At 64.8% G+C, this 18,695-nt stretch overlaps 3 protein-coding genes across 3 annotated transcripts; 1 reads left to right on the forward strand and 2 right to left on the reverse strand.

The window, feature by feature from the left end:
- Positions 1 to 86: 86 nt before the first annotated feature.
- CHLRE_12g550152v5 (uncharacterized protein) lies at positions 87 to 10,849 on the reverse strand. The gene is made up of 20 exons (XM_043068967.1): positions 10,789 to 10,849; positions 10,453 to 10,646; positions 10,114 to 10,189; positions 9,829 to 9,915; positions 9,532 to 9,657; positions 9,004 to 9,356; positions 8,722 to 8,861; positions 8,093 to 8,285; positions 7,801 to 7,891; positions 7,426 to 7,576; positions 6,592 to 7,238; positions 5,866 to 6,325; positions 4,731 to 5,658; positions 3,899 to 4,155; positions 3,036 to 3,611; positions 2,566 to 2,759; positions 2,048 to 2,350; positions 1,484 to 1,818; positions 795 to 1,233; positions 87 to 542 (listed from the first exon to the last, which is right to left on the reverse strand). The coding sequence occupies exons 1-20, from the start codon at positions 10,822 to 10,824 to the stop codon at positions 444 to 446; spliced, it is 5,685 nt and encodes a 1,894-aa protein (XP_042919018.1). The 5' UTR covers positions 10,825 to 10,849; the 3' UTR covers positions 87 to 443.
- Positions 10,850 to 10,949: 100 nt separating this feature from the next.
- Positions 10,950 to 11,765, forward strand: CHLRE_12g550153v5 (uncharacterized protein). Its single transcript, XM_043068968.1, has one exon. It carries the CDS (start codon positions 10,999 to 11,001, stop codon positions 11,560 to 11,562), a length of 564 nt encoding a protein of 187 aa, XP_042919019.1. The 5' UTR covers positions 10,950 to 10,998; the 3' UTR covers positions 11,563 to 11,765.
- Positions 11,766 to 11,773: 8 nt separating this feature from the next.
- On the reverse strand, positions 11,774 to 18,109 carry CHLRE_12g550000v5 (uncharacterized protein). Its single transcript, XM_043068965.1, has 5 exons — positions 17,801 to 18,109; positions 16,838 to 17,677; positions 16,434 to 16,671; positions 16,097 to 16,236; positions 11,774 to 14,789 (listed from the first exon to the last, which is right to left on the reverse strand). The coding sequence occupies exons 2-5, from the start codon at positions 17,576 to 17,578 to the stop codon at positions 14,730 to 14,732; spliced, it is 1,179 nt and encodes a 392-aa protein (XP_042919020.1). The 5' UTR covers positions 17,579 to 17,677; positions 17,801 to 18,109; the 3' UTR covers positions 11,774 to 14,729.
- Positions 18,110 to 18,695: the final 586 nt, after the last annotated feature.

An 18,695-nucleotide genomic window follows, 5' to 3' on the forward strand; every position in this document is an offset into this window, starting at 1 on the left:
ACTTGCTCTACTCACCCCATGCCCGGAACTCCCATATCTCATCCGGCCCCCGATCACGTCACCGCCTGTTGCCACGAGGGAGAGACGTGGGGTAGCTATTACAGGGCAGCGCTCCTCATATGCGCCGGCACTGGCTTGGCGTTCCTGGGAGTCACTGCTTGTCCTCTAGTAGCTGGTGGTCTGTAGCCATGCAACTCCAGTCAACTCATCCCAAGGCTTCCTCCTCCCTTGTCGACCCCTCCCCTGCACACCGCCCGTCCCCAAACAAAGACACTCCGCCTGTACTCCTGCTGTACTCATGCTCTGTGCTCCATGCCGGCTACAACCGCTACCAATGCTGCTACTGCACATCAATATGCCGCTCCTCCATCCCTTTTCAACACATCGCGACAGCCATCTGCTACTGGTGCTGCTGCTGCTGCTACAGCCAACTGCTGCTCCTGCTACTGCTGCTGCGTGAGGTCCTCCGCCAGGCAGCCCACCGTGGAAGCCAGCTGCTGCAGCTGCGGGTCATGCGGCCGCGAGAGCGCGTCGGCAGCCTCCTGCGTGTGTGCGTGTGTGTGTGAGTGTGTCAGTGTGTGTGTATGTATGTGTATGTGTGTGTGTGCGGGATGGGAGACGAGGAAGTCAAAGGGGGCATGAGCGCGATGCGGCAGCCGGCAGCAGCCGATTGCTGCGGGCCGGCAGAACAGCACGCACAGGCGGCGTGGCGGGAGAGCGGCACACACAGGTGGAGCAGCTTGCGATTTGGGACCCTGCACCTGGCCTCATCTGCACGCACGCGTGTCACTCACCCCGAGCTGCTCCAGCAGCTGTCGAATCGCCACCGCCGTGTCCTCCTGCTCGTGCAGCGCCCGCCGCCGCCCGCCGCCGCCGTAGCCGCCACCGCCGCCGCCGCTACTCCCCCGCCGCGCCGCCGCCGCCTCGGCCTCGGACCGCAGGTACCTCAGCGCCCGCTCCGCCGCGTGCAGGGCCAGCAGCAGCCGCACCCGAGTGCACTTGTCCACTTGGTAGCCGCCGCCGCCGCCGCCGTCGCTGGCGAATTGAAGAGGCGCGGGCGGCGGCGGGGTGGCCGCAGCGGCAGCAGGGCTGGCAGCGGCACCGCCATCATCACCGCCGGTTGCGGCGACGGCGGCGGCAGTGGCTGCAGCTGCCGCAGCTCGGCGGCGGCGCAGGCGAGTGGAGCGCCTGGCGGGGGCGTCCAAGGCCTCCCCGTCATCGTCGTCAGCGGCCCTGTGACGGCGGGCCACAATTAAATAGATTAAGCCAAAAGATGTTGAAACAGTAACTGTCAGTGTTACCACTGACCTGCATAAGAGGACCGTAGTTAGCATCGTTATCTCGTTCAGCACGCGACAGAGCACGTATGTTCTCCTCTGCCCCAACCAACGGCGGCATCCCAGTCAGTCCCCAACTCCCACATCCCATGAGTTCAAGAGCACAACTCCCCACTCCCATGTGTGTGTCCGTCCGCGCCACTCACTCGGCCTCCGCCGCCGCCTCCGCCCGCGCCGCCGCCTCCAGCGCCCGCTGCGCCACGTGCTCCAGCTCCGCCACTAGCAGCCCCACACACGCCGCCGGCAGCTGCGTGCGCGGGTCCTGACCGTTGAGCGCCGCCGCCAGCGCCCGCAGCCCGCTGCCACCGCCGCCTCCGCCTCCTGCTGCTGCCGGATGCAGCGGCTGTAGCGTACTGTCGTTGCCGACGTCGCCCGCTGGAAAGTTGGAGGTCAGGGGTGAGGGCGGCGGCGGCAGTGCGGCCTGCAGGTGCGGGTGGTCGAGAAGCGCCACCGCCACCTGCACCAGGCCCTTGCGAGTGCCCTAAAGAAAAGGAAAGGAGAGGGGGTGCCGCGGCGGGGTCAGCGGCAGGTGAGAGCAAGCGGGGTCCGCCGGCGGCATGTGGCAGGCACAGCAGCATCTGCCAGCCTGCATGTATCGCGGCGCCGGTACACGTGGCAGGCAGGTACGGGGTCAGCACATACACACACACACACACACACACACACACACAAACACACACACACACCAGCAGACGCACGCGCACACCGACCTCGTGCAAGGCATTTCGTGAAGCCTTGACGGTGTTGACAAACAGCCGCGCAGCCCATTGGCTCGCCGTGTCGGCCGCCACGGGCGGCGGCGCCGGCCAGCCCTCCGCCGCCGCCTCCGCCTCGCGCGCCACCCGCTTGGCGGTCTTTGTCACCACCACTGCGGCGGCGGGGTCTCGCAGCAACCGCTGCAGGCCCTGCAACGCTGTGGCGCCATACACGGTGGCGGCGCAGGAGGCGGCGGTGGCGGGCGGCTTGGTGGCGGCGGCGCGCAGGCGCTCATGCAGGTCCGGGTGGGAGGCAACCTGGGGGTCGGGTAGGGGCGGGTGAGGCCGTCAGGCGATTGTTGATGTTTGGCATGCGGCACGGGTCGAGACTCAAGACGTAAGCTGGATGCTACGAAATGTGATGGCCGAATACATGCGGTCTATGCGGTGCATGAGATGTACGGTTGAAGGGAAGTAGCTGACAAATCAAACTGGCACGTGCTGTGGGCAAACATGCGGCCGTGCCCTCGCACCCGCAGTCGGAACGCGGCGGCGGCCGCCAGCAGCTCGGCAGGTAGGGGCGGGCCGCCCTCCTCCCGCGGCTGTAGCTGCCCCGGGTCCGGACTGCCACCCTCTCCCTGCTGCTGCTGCTGCTGCTGCTGCTGGCGCTGGTAGGCGAAGGGCGCGTTGCTGCGCAGCGGAGGCACGCCCGGCCCCACCAGCGCCGCTGCAAAAAAGGCACAGGCACAGACAGATAGCTTGGCACAGACAGACATAGCGGTGTGAGTGTTGGCTGTTGGCTGCTGAGAACTGCATGTATGCAACCTGGTTCGTCCCTTGCAACTGCCCCAAGCCAATTCCAACCCAGCCTACACACATGCCACCGCGCACTTGTCCGAATGCCCACCCGGCAACAATCAACACAAGCGCGCGGCTACACACATACACAAAGCCACGCAACCACCCACCCACCCACCCACCCACCCCACCCAACTCCACTCACCCAGCGTCTTGGCTGCTCCCCGCGCCGCCTTGTCCTTCTCGCTGCACACCTCGGACTGCGCCACGCCCCGCACCAGCGCCGGCAGCAGACTCGGCAGCCGGTACAGAGCCAGCAGCGACACGGGGGCAGGCCGGCAGCGGCCCGGCTGCAGCAGACCCGGCTGTAGCTGCAGCAGACCAGGCTGTAGCTGCAGCAGCTGCTGCGGTACCTGCGGCTGTAGCAGCTCGGGCTGTTGCCCGCTGGCAGCCGGCTGCAGCTCGGCTGAGGACGTGGGAGGCAGCTGCGGCGGCGGCTGCTCCTGCTCCCCGCCGCGGCTGCGCTTGCGGCTAACAGAGTCCGGGCTGCTGGCGGCGCCGCCGGCACTGCCTCCGAGGACCGCATGAGACGACGCGCCCGGCCGCCGCCCTGCAGCCGGCGAGGCGCCGCCAGCGGGTGTCGCCGCCCCGCCCTGCGCCGCCGCCGCCGCCGCCTGCGCCTCCTCCTCCTCCACCAGGGCTACCGCCAGGTTGCCCAGGGCCTTGAAGGCGCCCGAGCGCAGGTGGCTGGGCCGCACGTGCTGGCACACAGCCAGCAGCGCTGCATGGTGGGCGAGTGGCGGTGGTGGGGGTGGCGTGTGTGTATGTGTGTGTGTGTGTGTGTGTGTTGGGGGTCCCAGGCATGACAAGGCAGGGCAAGGCGAGTAGGGGGTGAGGTAGGGGCGGGGTGCCCCGGGGCCGCGTGTACAGGGCAGGAGGAGGGCTAGCAAGTGGTGGGGGTGGGACGGCTGAGCCGAGCACGCGTGTATGTGTGTGCGTGTGTGTATGTATGTGTGTGTGCGTGCGTGTGTGTGTGTGTGTGTGTGTGTGTGTGTGTGTGTCACCCACCTCGCACCAGGTCCAAGGGCACCGCGCCCGCCCTCAGCCGCGGCCGCAGCTCCGCCGCATCAAATACCGCCAGCACCTCCTGCACGTCATGCCAGCCCGCCGCCTTGCTGCTACTGCCGCCCCTGCCACCGCCACCGCCACCGCCGCTGCAGCTGCTACTGCGGCCGCCGCCCAGGATCCAGGTCGTGAGGGCGCGCCAGTAGGGGTGTGCTGTGCCGTGCCGCTCGAACTCGGGAACGGGCGGCAGCGGCGGCGGCCTGTGCGGCAGCGGCACAGCGGTATACAGACATTAAGGGGAAGGCAGGATGCATGCCAGCCACAACAAGTTAGCGACCAGAAGTAATGCCCTCTTCTACTTCGGAAGATGGCTGGACCGGTGCTGCGGTAAGACACGCTCGGGGACAAGGCATGCGGGGCCAGCGCTGAACTCAATATGTGGTTACACTGCAGCGGAGAGCGGTGATCTTGGGTGGCGCCCAAAACTGTAATGCGTGTCTGCATAGTAACTAAGCGCCGCTGCTAAGCCTCATGCATGCGCGCAATTTACGTAACCCCTGCCGTTTCCGTCGCAAAAGCATTAATGCCGGTACACTCACGCAATACACTTGGGCCGGCCAAAACATGCATGGCGGATAGGAAAGGCACATTAAACGCGCGCCGCTGTGCATGCCTACCTGATCCTACCCTTATTATCGGTATTCAACCTGCACCAGTGCCAGCCATCCCATCAACAGTCCCCATCATCCGCATCCACATACCCCCATTCCACCCTCATTCCACCCTGCGTGTCCATCCGCCCCCCGGCCCATCCCCGCCGTCCCCGGCAGCTCACATGGGTCGCGCGATGGGGCCCCGTGCAGCCGCCGGCGCCTCAGCGCCACTCGCGGCCGCCGGCTCTCGATCCTCCTGCTCCTCCGCCTCATCTCGCCGACCCGCCGACCCGCGCTCCGCCTGCTCCTCCTCCTCCGCCGCCGCCCTCCTCCGGTCACCGTCCGCATTCGCGCTGGGAGTTGTTCCGGCCGCGCCCACGCCCCCGCTCAGCTGCGACTGCTGGCGGGTGGCATCACGGGGCGCGGCCTGCCCTTCCCCCTGCTCCTGCGGCTGCTGCGGCTGCTGCTGCTGTTGGCCGGCGATGGAGGGCTGGCATTGCCCCGACTCGCCGCACACCTCCATGTGTGCGTCTGACTGCCCGCCGCCTCCGCCTGTGTCGGCCGCACCGCCGCCCGCGCCCTCGGCTCTCCCGCTAGCAGCCGCAGGCTGCTGCTGCAGCTGCTGCTGCCGCTCCGCGGGGCCAGCGCCATCGCCGGCGCCGTCGCACTCCATAGGCTGCTGAGCCGCGTCAGCGGCAGTAGCACCCGGCGCGGCGCCGGCAGCCGCGGCAGTAGCAGCGCCGCCGCCGCCGCTGCTCGCGCGTGCCTTGGTCCGGTTGAAGAGGTCAAGGATGCTGCGACTGCCCGCCACAGCCGCAGGCGCCGACCTGCCGTTTCCCAACCCCGAGGTGGTCGGCGTGGGCTGCCGCCCGCCCGCCGAGGGCGCCGGGCTGGGCGTGGGCAGCGGCGCGGCGACGGCCTCTGCGGCAGTCCGGGCAAGTGCCTGCGCCAGCTGCGAGGGCGGCACAGCGCCGGCTCCAAGCGGCGGCTGTAGCAGTGCGGGCGAGGGCAGCGGCTGCTGCTGCTGGTGGTGGTTGTGTGGAGTGGTGTTGGCGGCGGCGGCGGCGGCATGTTCCGCGGGCGTGCAAGCGGGCGCCAGCAGCAGCGGACCTACAACACGGCGGGGGACAAGGGAGCACGGGGCAGGGGTGACACGGGGGGCGACACACCATTGGACACGTAGTTGCAAGGGGCGTATTCACGGCGGCGACACACGGTATGGGATGCAACCGGGGCCGGCACGTAGCGGTCTATCATTCCCAACGCGAGCTCGAGTCATTGCCCCCGCCACCCCGCATTGGAGCGCATGGCGCCTACCTTGGCCGGTCATGGGACTGGGCAGCGGCGCACGCAGCTGCGGCATGGGCGTGGGCGCCGGCGGGCCCGGCGGCAGCAGCGGCGTGCCGCCCACACCAAGCGGCGTGGAGCCGTTTCCGCCACCGCCACCGCCAGCGCCAGCCGCCAGCGGCGTCAGGGAGCCATGCGGCGTCAACGCCGGCAACGGCGACACGCCCGAGCCCACCGCCGCCGCGGCTGCCGCCGCCGCGGCGGCCGCCGCGGCCTGCTGCTGCTGCTGCTGCTGCTGCTGCTGCGCCGCCAGGGCTGCGGCGACGGCTGCTGCGACGGCTGCTGCGACGTCGCCGCCGTGCAGCAGCCAGCGCTTGGCACTGGCGCTCCAGGCGCCCAGGCGCTTGACGGCGTCGCGCAGCTTTACCTTGGCGGGCTGCTTGGCGCCGGGGGCGGCGGGCGGCAGCGAGGCCAGGAAGCCCTCCACGATCTGCGGGCGAAGTAGGACCGCGTATGTAGGTTGGGTGTGTAGGTTGCGCGGGGCGGTTGGGTGGGACGGTTGGGATCGGATCCGAGGTGGACGCAGCCTCCCAAAAGCACCACAGGGCGCCCCAAACCCGCAAGTTACCAGACCGCAGCATGGCCCGCACATACAAACCAGCAGCAGCTCCCCGGCACACCAGATACCACAGAGCCAAACACCCCAGGCTCATGCCAACCGGCACATACACACGCAGCAACATCAGAACCCCCCACCTTGTCCGCGCGTTTGTCCTGGCAGGCCGACATGTACAGCGCCAGCGCCGTCAGCTCCGCCTCGCCCAGCGGCGCACTGGCGGGACGACCGCCGCCGCGGCCCGCGCCGCCGCCGCCGGCCCGCGCCGCGCTGCCGCCAACCGCCCCCGCGCCGCCCATCGACACACGCGCCGCGCCAACGGCCACGCCCGCACCCGCGTCCTCGCGGGCGGCTGGCGCCGCCGCCGCAACAGCAACGGCGCCGTCCCAGCCGGCGGCGGCGGCGGCGCCGCCACCAGTGGCGGCGGCGGCGTAGGCGCTGTACACATCCAACTCCAGCGGCGGCGCCAGAGCGACGTCTGGTCGGTGGACCACGGGTCGCAGGGCGCCTAGCAGCCCCGGGTCCAGACCCGTGTTCAGACCCGGCCGCGGCTCAGCGCGAAGCGCCGCCGCCGCCGCCGCCACTGCCTGCCCGCCGTCAGCACCCAGCGCCGCCGCCGGCGGCGGCGGCCTCACCAGCAGGATGGGTCGGTTGTTGCTTCGCACCCGGTCAATGGCTGCCTCCAGCTGCTGCAGCCGGGGGTCCATGAAGCGCACGTGGCCGCTCGTGACGGCGGCGGCGGCGGCGGCGCGGGGGGTCTTGGCGGCGCCGTCCACATCCATGGCATCTGTTGGGATCGAGGGGACAGAAGCCGCGCGTGACTGCGTCAGGTGGAGCTGTGGAGATGCAACAGAGAAAGTGCTTCGTAGCAAGCAAACCTCTAAGCTTAGCTGCACCTCGTAACATGTCTCTCAAATTGTCAACGTGTGGCACCCGGCACATTAGCACGGCCCATTCCCGCCGCCACCTCGCACCTTCGTCGCCACTCAGCTGCGCCCCCTCGTCGTCCGACAGGTGGTCATCACCCACAATGAAGCCGTCCTCCTCCTCCTCCTCGCCGCCGCCGCCGCCGCCGCCGCCCGCCTGGCTGTCTGCCTCGTCGCCGCTGTCGGACAGGCTCTCGCCCTGAGGTGTGTGAGAGAGAGAGGGAGGCGGGGCGGGAAGATGTCGGGCAGAGGCGGCGGAGGGGGTGAGCAAGGGGCCGAGCATTAGGCATGCACCAGTACACGGTATACGGTAGTGGTTGCATGCAGCTGCATCGGGCCTAGGCCGCACCCCCTACAAGGCTTAGGCCAGTCACGGCTCCCTCGACGCCAACCCCTTCTCAGGCCCCTCTCTCCCTGCCCTACCTCCGGCTCCTCCTCCCACTCGTCGTCGGACGCCACCTCGTAGTCCACACCCGTGTCGCGGCCAAACGGCCGACGGCCCGTCACGGCGGCGCTGCGGGGACAACAGCAGGACGGCGGCGGCGGCGGCAACAGCACCCGGAGGTCGGGGAGGTATTAGACAAGAAAACCAAAATTAGTGCGCATGCCGTGACAGTGGCCAGGCAAAACTCCCGTGCGTGTGCAAGCGCTCCGTACACACTACCAGGTACTCCACCCACCCACACTCCTCCCCAGTCCCCAGTCCTCCACCCACCTGGTCCTGCTGAACGAGCCGTAGTAGGGCGGGCGCACCGACTCCTCCTTGGGGAAGGCGATCAGCTTGCGCCGCCAGGTACGCAGCGCGGTGGGCTCCAGCCCCAGCGCCCCCACGTCGCCGTAGTAGGCCGCAGCCAGCGCGCGCAGGTCCGTGGGAGCGCCCGGCCGCCGGGCCCAGGTGGGAGGAACACCTGCGGCGTGGTTGGCGGGGGGGGGGGGGCGGGCGGGAGGTCAGGCGGCATAAGGTGAGCGCGTGTGAACGTGTGTGCGCGCGCGTGTGTGTTGTATTCTAGTGCACAAGCCAGGGAAACTGCGCGGTGCGTGTGTGCGTTGCAGCAACGGCTAAGTTTGAACAACGGGCAAGCTCGAGTTGGCACAAACTGCTGTGAGGAGCAGCGCCGAGCCCCGGGCCCAGGCCAATGCCACGAACGCTCTGCCCACCGCCGCCTGACGGCGCCTTCCTTTCCCCCATCACTGCTTTACACCTGTCGCCTCTGCCTGTGCTTCGCTAGCTCAGCTTGGTTTGCCCCCGCCGCCTCACGGCGCCTTCACCCCCGCTGCCCTCCCACACACACATACACCCACACCCACACCCACACCCACACCCACACACACGTCCTCACGCACCCAGCATGCGGCGTCGGTCGGCCCGCTGCTGCCGCCAGCGGCCGTGTGCTGCCCTGAAGTCCACCGCTAGCTCCGAGGCCGGCAGCGGCAGGCGGGCGGCGTCGGCGTCCATGGCGGCCACCACAGCCGCATCCGGGATCCTGGGCGTGTTAGAGCGCGCATCACAGGTATGGCGTTAGCAAGGCTTGAGCGAGCAATGGCTTCAAAAACATTACACAGACCAGTACACAGACAGCAAGTCCACGAGTTGGAAGTTGGTCCGCACACCCAACTGGACCGCACCTGCGCTCCACCTTGTTGAAGTTGAACATCATGCGCGGGCCAGCAGCTGCGCCCCCGGTGCCGCCACCCGTGGCAGGAGCGCCACCTCCAGCCGCCGCGGCCGGAGCCACACCAGCCGAAGCCTCCGGCGCCCCACGGCCCGGCGGAGTGGCCCCCGCGCGAGGCTGCGGCGTGCCAGCGGGACCCGACGCACCCGGCTGCTGCTGCTGCTGCTGCCGCTGCTGCAGATCGGAGACCGCGCCGCCATCGCCGTCAGCGCTGGCGGCCGGCACGGCTGCGGCGAGGTCAGTGGCGGGCACCGGGGCGGCCGCGGCGCCGCCGGCGGGCTTGAATCCGCTGCGCTTGAAGAAGGTCTGCGGGGTATGGCACCGACAACACACAAGTGCAACGGGTTGAGTGATTCATCGAAACCGGAACAAACAGCGGGAGCGAAGGTGAACCCCTGTCTTGCAGGCCGTGCAAGTGCCTCGCCCAGCCTGCACCCCCACCCCACACGCGCCCCCCACCGCCTGCAGCATCAGCACTCACGTCCATGAGGTTCTGGCTCTTCTTGAGGCCGGTGGAGGAGGCGAAGCCCGCCTTGGCCGCCTCCTTGGCCGCCGTCTTGACCTCCTTGGCCTTGCGCCGAGCCTCCTCCTCGGCCAGCCGCTTGGCCTGGGGGAGCGAGCAATTCGGCGGATAGATGGTGGGACGGACAGTGTCACACGCGTCCGGAAGCGCAGAAGTGATGGCAACAGTGACAGGACACCCTCTGCCGTGCTGAGCCCGAAGCAAGCCGACGACCCCGTTCCCATCGGTCCTGACTGGCACGCTCCCGGCCCTCACCTCCTTGGCCTTGGCCTCCTCCTCCTTGGCCCGCGCCTTGGCCTCCTCCTTCTCCTCCTTCTGGCGCTGCTTGGCGTCCTCCTTCTCCTGCGCGCCCAGCAACACGAGCAACATACGTCATCAACAGTCAAACATCGCTTGCGCTGTGTGTGCCTTGTGGCCCCTCGCACCACCTCCTCAGCGCCGTAGTACATGGAGCCTATTGCATTTCACCCAACACTCCCTGCGTGATACGGCGTTCATACCACCAACCACCCGACCTCAGCCACCCTCCGGCAATCGCACCTTGCGCTCCCGCTCCTTGCGGGCCAGGGTCGCCGCCGCCGAGCCGCCCGCCGTCATCAACGAGCTGGCAGCAGACCTGTGGACGTATGTGTGCGTGTGAACTGTTGGTGTGCGTAGGTACAAGTTGTGCGGCTGCTCGGTCGCAGCAGCTAAGCGCATGTAAGCAGCTGGGCATGCTGGGTCGTGCAACAGCGGCGCACTAATATGCTCTGCCGCCTTGCCGCCAGCCCACGCGGTGCAACACACCGACACCCCAACCTGGGCCGCGCATGCACGACCCCCACAGCAACAGACCCTCCGCAGGCGCAAACCTTGCTCCCTGCGCCCCACACACCGCACCTGTACGTCTCCTCCACTGCGGCCCGGGTGGCCAGGCGGCACAGCCGGTTCCAGGCCTTGGCAGCGCGGCTCTCCGAGGTGCGTCGCGCGGCGGCGGTGGGCGGCTTCGCGCCGGCGGCCGGCGGCTCAAGCAACACCGCGTGGGCCGCCAGCGCGTCCGCGGCGGCCAGAGTGGCCACCAGCCGCTCACGCAGCTGCACGGCAGTTGGCGAGGCAATGATGTGAGTGAGCTGTTTGATGTCGGAGCGCACGGGTGTTCACTGCCCCCTGACCACCCTGCGGCACGCCCCTCTCCTCCAACACTGTCACATCACCCCTCCCACAAGCCATGCTTACGTAGGCAGGCGCTGCAAGCGCGCACAGTCCAAGCATACAGTACATTCGGGAAGCCGGCCACACACACACACACACACACACGCACACACATGGTCTCTCTCTCACGCAAACACACGCACACACACTGTTGTAGAGCATATTGTTAGCCGGGTCGGCACCGGCTTAGGGCAATAGCTCTCGCTAATTGGCACAGAGCCGCCTACTCGTCTGATGGACCTGATCTCTTGGGCTTCTAGCCAGGAGCGTGTGTTGCGCGCCGAGAAGGTGCTTGCCCCGCCGTCGGTTCCTACCGTCGCTTACGCCGCGCAAACCCCTCGCCCCAAAATCCGCACGCAGACTGCTACTCGCGCCCGTCAACAGCGCGCTGCCACCCGCGCGTCTGCGCCTGCTGCTGCGACCGCCCGCGCGGACCCACAACCCTCTGGCCGTGATGGCTGGCAGCCTGCTAATCGCCGCGGCTCCAAGCGCGCCGCCGATGGCCCTGCCCTGAACCCCCTGCAGCTGACGCGCATCCGTCACAGCTCGGGCCGGCTCCTCTCCATGGTGGAAAAGGAGATGTGCGACACCCGCGGTCTGTGTTACTTCTGCTTTGGCCAGAACCACCGCTCGTCTGAGTGCCCTCTGGCTCAGCGCGATGGGAACGGTGGTGGTGGTGGTGGCGGTGGTGGTGCCGCTGGTGGTGGTGGTGGTGGTGGTGTTCGCCGCCGCGAGAACGGCAACGGGCCCCGCCGGGCTCAGGCCCAGGTGGCCGAGGCCGCTGACGCCCGTGATTAGGGTGTTGCCCAGCGCTGTGATTGTGGCCAGCGCGTTGGGACATGTTGCTCTGTGAAGTTTGCAAGCTTGAACGTTACGCACGCGCGTGACTTGTGCTTTGTGGATGACGCCGCTCTCTCTTTGGTGGAAGAGAAGATTGGTCGGCCTGTCACTTCGGATGCTTGCTCCGCTGCGGTGCGCATGTGTAAATCCCGGATGATTGGCTTTGCGTATGCCCGTACCTCCGCCGCTCACAAGAGCCTGTCAGGCCACACAATCTTGCTCAGTCCGTCTGTTCGCAAGCTGCAACTTTGTATTGCGCGCTATCGGCAGTATAAAGCAGAAGACCCCAGCATATCAGCAGTAATGCTCATGCCTGCCCTTTCGGATCGTCATCGTTCCTTGCTCCGTGGCTGGAACCTGAAACACACGTTTGCGCCAGGAACTCAGTTGTTCACCCCTAACTGCGGTGGCTCTTGCCCTTCGCCTGTTACGACAGAACCCTGGCAAGTGTGGTACGATCCTCCGAAAGCTGAACCCAAGGAGCCCTCGTGTGCAGTGACAGAAGTCCCGGAAGGACCCGCACAACTAGATTTGTTTGCTGGGCGGCTGTCGCATGCCCCTGTTGTTGTGCTTGCAGATACTGGAGCTACGCACTGCTTCATCGCCAAGGCCCTAGCGGACCGCCTAGGTTTGTCACTGCGCCCTTCCTCTCTTGCTCCTGTGCGGTTGGCAGACGCATCAAAATGCGATGCCGTGGGTGAATGCGTTGTGCCTTTGCGTCTAGGAACTTTCTCTACTGAGATTCGTGTTCATGTCCTGCCCTCTCTCACATCGTCTGCTGACCTTGTGCTGGGCCAGACGTTCCTCAAGCGCTTTTGCGTTCAGATGACACCTCATCTCGGCACTCTTCATCTGCTTCGCCCCTCTGGTCGTACGGCTGTGATTCGTGCTTTGAACGCACCTGATCCCGGCGACCCTGAGCCACGGGAATTGCCGCCCCTAGAGGAGGGTGAGCCTGCATGCCAGCTACTTGAGCAGCCACCTGTTTCCGCCAAGGTAGTGTCTGCCAAGCGTGCCATCCGTGCTGCCTCGATGGAAGGCGCTAAAGCTGTTTTGACTTTTGTGCGCGCCCTGTCCCCGTCCGCGACACATGCGCCGGCACCTGAGCTTTGCACGGCTGAGGCACCTCTTCAATCCATGCTCAACTCTGCTGCGCCTCCTGCGCCTGATCCTCCTTTGAACCTTCCTCCGGAAGTGGAGCAGAACCCCACGTTGAAAACCGTGCTGACTGAATTCCGTGATGTGTTTGCACCCATCTCTGGCTTGCCGCCGGACCGTGGTGTTCATCACACGATACCCCTCGAACCTGGCTCTGCCCCTACACACCGGCCTCAGTTCCGGCTGAATCCCATTGAATTGGCTGAAGTTGATACTCAGGTTAAAGACCTGCTGGCTAAAGGCTTGATTCGTCCGTCGACGTCGCCCTACGGCGCGCCGATTCTCTTCGTTGCCAAGAAAACTGGAGAGCTGCGCATGTGCATTGATTACCGAGCCCTGAACCGCATTACAGTCAAGAATCGGTATCCATTGCCGCGTATTGACGATACGCTGGACCGACTTGCTGGCGCGAAGTACTTTACGGCTCTCGATCTTGCCTCTGGTTATCACCAGCTGTTGATTAAACCCGAAGACATACCTAAGACGGCCTTTACAACGCCTTTGGGTCACTTTGAGTGGTTGGTTCTGCCATTCGGGCTCACCAACGCTCCTGCTACGTTTCAAGCCACTATGAACCGCATCTTTGCGCCGTTCCTGAACCGGTTTGTGACTGTGTATTTGGATGACATCCTCATTTTCAGTCGCACCGCTGAAGAACATGAACAACACCTCCGCCAAGTGTTGGCCTGCCTCCGTAAATGGAAACTACACGCCAAACTTAGCAAATGCGAGTTCTGGCGCAGTGAGGTGAAATACTTGGGGCATATTGTCAGTTCGGATGGAATCCGCATGGATCCAAAGAAAGTTGAGCAAATCCGTCAGTGGCCGCTGCCGCGTGACCTGTCTGAGTTGCGGTCATTTGTTGGTTTAGCCAACTATTTCCGCCGGTTTATTGCTGGTTTTGCATCCCTGGCCGCACCGTTAACCAACATGTTCTCACTCGCGCGCCTACCGGACACTTGGCCTCCGCAGGCCCTGCACGCGTTCGAACAGATCAAAGAACGCCTGTCAACCGATGTGCTTTTGCGTTATCCTGATTTCTCGAAGCCCTTTGTCGTCATGTCCGACGCTTCGCTGAACGGAACGGGTGCTGTCTTGTTGCAAGAGGACCGACCGGTCGCTTTTACCAGCAAGAAGTTCTCCCCTGCTGAACGCAACTACAGCACTGGTGAACAAGAACTGTTGGGTGTGGTAAACGCCCTGCGTGAATGGCGTTGTTACCTGCAGAGCGCGCTACCTTTCACTTTGTACACGGACCATCATCCGTTGATCTACCTCAAGACCCAAGCACACCTTTCAAGACGTCAAGCCCGCTGGGTGGAGCTACTGTCTGAGTTCCATTTCGACTGGGTCTACCGCCCAGGCAAGCTCAACGTAGTTGCTGATGCCCTGTCTCGACACCCGTCGCTGTCCTTCCTGCATGCTATGCAAACCCGCCGTCAAGCTGCCGCCGCGGCTTCCTCGCCGCCTGTTCCCTCTGCGACGCCCTCTGCGCCTCGTGCCCGTGCTACGCACGCGCCTGCGCCTGTTTCCTCTGGGCCTGTCGCCACCTTCACAACGCGCATTGCTGCGGCTGTGCGGGCTGATACCTGGTTTCAGGATGCGGCTAACGTGCGTGGTCTGGCTACGAGCCCTGATGGTCTCTTTTTGCGGGAGGAGGAGGGGAGTTGGCGCATCCTTGTGCCTAATGACCCTGATCTGAAACGTGATATCATTGCGAGTTGCCATTCTGAACGCCTCGCCGGACACCAGGGTCGTGATCGCACTACTGAGCTGGTTCGCCGTACGTTTACGTGGCCTACCCTGACCCGCGATGTGGCTGACTTCGTAGCGTCCTGTGACGCCTGCCAACGTTCCAAGCCTGCTTCTGGCAAGCCTGCTGGCAAGCTTCAACCGCTGCCTATCCCGGAACTACCTTGGGAGAGTGTGTCTATGGACTTCATTACGGGTTTACCTCGTACGCAGCGTCACAATACCGCTATCTGCGTGTTTGTGGACCGCCTGACTAAGATGGTGCACATCGCGCCCTGTTCCCACGAAATCAATGGACAGCAGACTGCTGACCTATTCTTTGACTCTGTGGTTCGCCTGCATGGCCTGCCTCGTGAGATTGTGTCTGACCGCGGCACAGTATTCACCGGAGCTTTCACTACCGCGCTGACTAAGCGCCTGGGAATTAAGCAGTCTTTGTCTACCGCTTTCCACCCCCAGACTGATGGGCAGACTGAACGGATTAATCGTATCTTAAATGATATGATGCGGAACTTTTGTGATGGAAATCACGCGAATTGGGACCGGTACTTGTCTGCCGCTGAGTTTGCGATTAACAATGCGCAGAACCGTTCCACCGGCAAGTCCCCTTTCTTCCTGACTTACGGCGTCCACCCTAAGACACCGCTGACACTGGACGTTGGAAATTCCGTCCCTGCCGCTAAGCATTACACAGATAACCTTATGGAACGTCTGAACGCTGCTAAGCGCTGTTTGCAAGCCGCGCAAGACCGCGCCCGCCAAGATGCAGACCGACACCGCCGTGCCGTGACTTTTACGGAAGGCCAGATGGTGTTGCTGAGCACGAAGAACTTTCGTGAGTATCAAGGCAAGCACAAGAAGCTTATGCCCCGATGGGTTGGACCCTTTCCAATTGAGAAGATGATTAACCCTGTTGCGGCTCGCTTGACGCTACCGCCTGGTGAAGAAAAGCACAACGTGTTTCACGTCTCTTTGCTGCGACCATACCGCCAGCCTGCTGACGCCACGCCTGTTCGTGTGCTACCCTTGCCTGTTACGTCCAATGGTACTCCCACTCTGCGTGCTGAGCGCATTCTGGACCATGAGACACGCAAGCTGCGGAACCGTGAGATTCACCGTTACTACGTGAAATTCGTAGGACGAGACATGGAGAACAACCAATGGTTGGATGAATCTGATTTTCCTGATCGCACCTTGATTGATGCCTATTGGGCTTCACGACAGGTTGCCAGTTCTGTACCTTCTACTTGAGCTGCGGGACGCTAGCTCTTGGAGGGGGAGCAGTTGTTGTAGAGCATATTGTTATATGCGATATATGATATGACACGCTACGGTGTCCAGAATTGGGGCTGTTCTAGCTACGAGTCTAGAACCTGCAATGTGTCCAGAGATGGGCCGCTGCATGGAGTGCAGTACGCTCGGCGACACTTGAAATAGTCCTAACTGGCCGGCAGCCAGTAACATAGGTGACCTGTGCACTAGCCCTGCTAAGGTCTTGCTATTGTTAGCCGGGTCGGCACCGGCTTAGGGCAATAGCTCTCGCTAATTGGCACAGAGCCGCCTACAACACACACTCACGCACCTCCTTGCGGCGCTTGCGCTGCAGGTCCGCGATCTTGCGGCTGGCCTTGTCCGACAGGTGCTTCTTGGGCTCACGCACCTCCCACACCCACAGCCGCCCGGGGGTGGCGTCGTCAGCCGCCGCCGCGCCCTCCAGCGCCACTGTACAGTGCACACCGAAAGCACAAACACACATGGCTAAGCAGCAATCAGGCCAGCCCCCTCCCAGATTCTACAACGTAAACTACGTGAGGATCAGACCTCCCCAGGACGGTGCACAGGACGCCATTCGCAACCCCGTTGCCGCCACCTCCAAAACCCACAATTCCACGCCCCGCCGCATGCGCGCCCGCTCTCACCGTCCTTGGCTGAGTAGCACCTGCGCGCCGCCAGGTCAATCAGCGTGGTGCGCAGCGCGGCGGCGTCCGTGCCGGCGGGCAGCAGCGGCAGCAGCTGCTGCTCCAGCAGCGGCCCCAGGGGCGCCGTGCGGCCCTCCAGCCAGGCGCACAACTCGGCGGCACTGGGCGTCAGTGCCAGGCGGCCAGACTCAGCCGCAGCAGCGGCAGCCGCCAGACCTGAATCCAGCAGCATCTCCTCCTGCGTGTGGGGAGGGAGGCGGGGTTATCAGGACTGGGCGGGTGATCGTGATACATTCGCAAACGTGGCAGGCCACTTGCTGAAGTGTGAGCAGTTGATGTTCCCAATCCTGCCAACCCGATGTAAGACTACGCCGTGGTTGCTGTTGCAGGCTAGGCGAACGCACCTCCAGAGCCGACTCCAGCTCCGCCGCCTCGCCGCGAAGGGTCTCCGCCGCCTCCGCCAAGTCCAGGCCCTCAGGCAGTGTGGCGGGGCCCGCGCCGCCGCTCTTGCCGCCGCCGCCCGTGCAGCCCGCGCCGTCCTTGCCGCCGGCCACGCCGCCAGCGGAGCCGGGCGCTGCTCCGGCGGCCCCGCCGCCGATGACGCCGCCCGCCGCACCCGAGGCCCCCTCCACTGACTGCTGAGAGTAGCTGGGCTGGGCGTCGGTGCCGGTGCCGGTGGTGGCGCCTGCCGGCGTGTGGGAGCCGGCGCGACCAGCCGTCTGCTGCTGCTGCGGAGCAATAGCCGCGCTGCCGCTGGCGGCCTGGTTGTGCTGGCTGTGGTTGTGGTGGTTGTGGGCGCGATCGTGCTGCTGGCGGGTGCTGGTGGAGGCCGTGCCGTCGGCATCCGCGTCGGCGTCGCAAACGTTGTCGGCATCCGCGGAGGCCGGCAGTCGCTGGCGCTTGGGCGTTGGCTCGACAGTGGGCTGGGCTGAGGACGCTGGGGCCTCTGCGATGACAGCGCAAGTGATCGGCGCATCAACAAGCGTTTCGCAGCGCCCAGTTGCATGGCTGGAAGGCTCCTCGGCGCCAGCGCGCTGCTGCTGCGAGGACATTTCGACATCGGCATCTCCAGCAGCGGGCTGGGCCTCGCCAGCAGGCGCAGCCGTCATAGCTTCAATCTCCTTAGCCACGTGCAGAGGCTGCATCCGCGGAACAGAAGTCGAGGGTGCGGCCCGCTCGCTGCACCCGGCTGCACCAGCTGCGTTCTTCAAGTCCTCGCGTTTCCGCTTCGAGCTCGTTGGAACCTGTATATGAACGACAAGCATGTAAAATCTGCACACGAAATTGCCACATCCAAGGGCACCGAACCCTGCTTGCGCGCGAGTTGGCTGGGGCGGTTTGAAATTGCCCCACTCAGGCGCGCTCACCTCCTGCTCCATCAACACCACATCGTCATCGGCCTCATTTACTGGGCGTATAGTGGCCCTCACAATGCCCTCCGTGTTGCCCAGCGGTGCGAAAGGCGACCGTGCTGCGCTCGCAGGAGCGTCCCCAGGCTTCTTCGCGCTGCCGATGGTCCCCGTTGGCTTGAAAAATTTGGTGATGCCAGTCATTTTTGATTCTGATGACCTGGCGCCAGGAAAGAAGTCCGGGGCTGCGACCTAGACGTAGCTCAAAACAATTTGCAGCGCGCTTGCTCGCTCATTCTAATCCTACAGGTTAAATTATACAGAGGGTGTTAGATTAAGAGAGCCACGCAGTTGCAAATAGCAAAAAAGGGCATTGCAGGTTCCGAAAATGGCGCGGGATGGCCCAGGTGTGGCGTGCCTCCGTAGTGCCTCACACGGCCTCACCTCCCCCTGTTCCCCTCCCGGCCCCCTTGGACCCCGGCGCTCTGTCCTATGCTGACCTCTTCACAGCAGCAACTGCAGCTCCGACTCAGCATAACCGTCATATAGCGGCGGATTGACAAGGACAGGTATGCAATCGAATGCAGTGACGCAGCCGTGCTCGCCGATGAAGCGTTGCACCCAAGGTTGCATCGAGGCGGATTGGGGTTTAGCCGCCGCGCATTATCCAGCAGCACAACGCTAGCTCCGCCTCAGTGCTAAGGTTCACCGCAGCAATACGGTATAGCACTGACGAGCATGTTAGGGGACTGGGGATGCCAGGGGAGGCTCCTTGAGGGTGCGTTACGCATCGACGCCCCTGCGCATGAAGGCCGCACATCCACGAAATGTGGGACACCGTACCTCATCATGGGCTTGGGTTCCGGCATCGCTGCCGACCCGGCCGTCTCGGGTACCGTATCATGGTCGTGGC

Source organism: Chlamydomonas reinhardtii, chromosome 12 (assembly GCF_000002595.2).
Source record: "Chlamydomonas reinhardtii strain CC-503 cw92 mt+ chromosome 12, whole genome shotgun sequence".
Classification (NCBI taxonomy): Eukaryota; Viridiplantae; Chlorophyta; class Chlorophyceae; order Chlamydomonadales; family Chlamydomonadaceae; genus Chlamydomonas; species Chlamydomonas reinhardtii.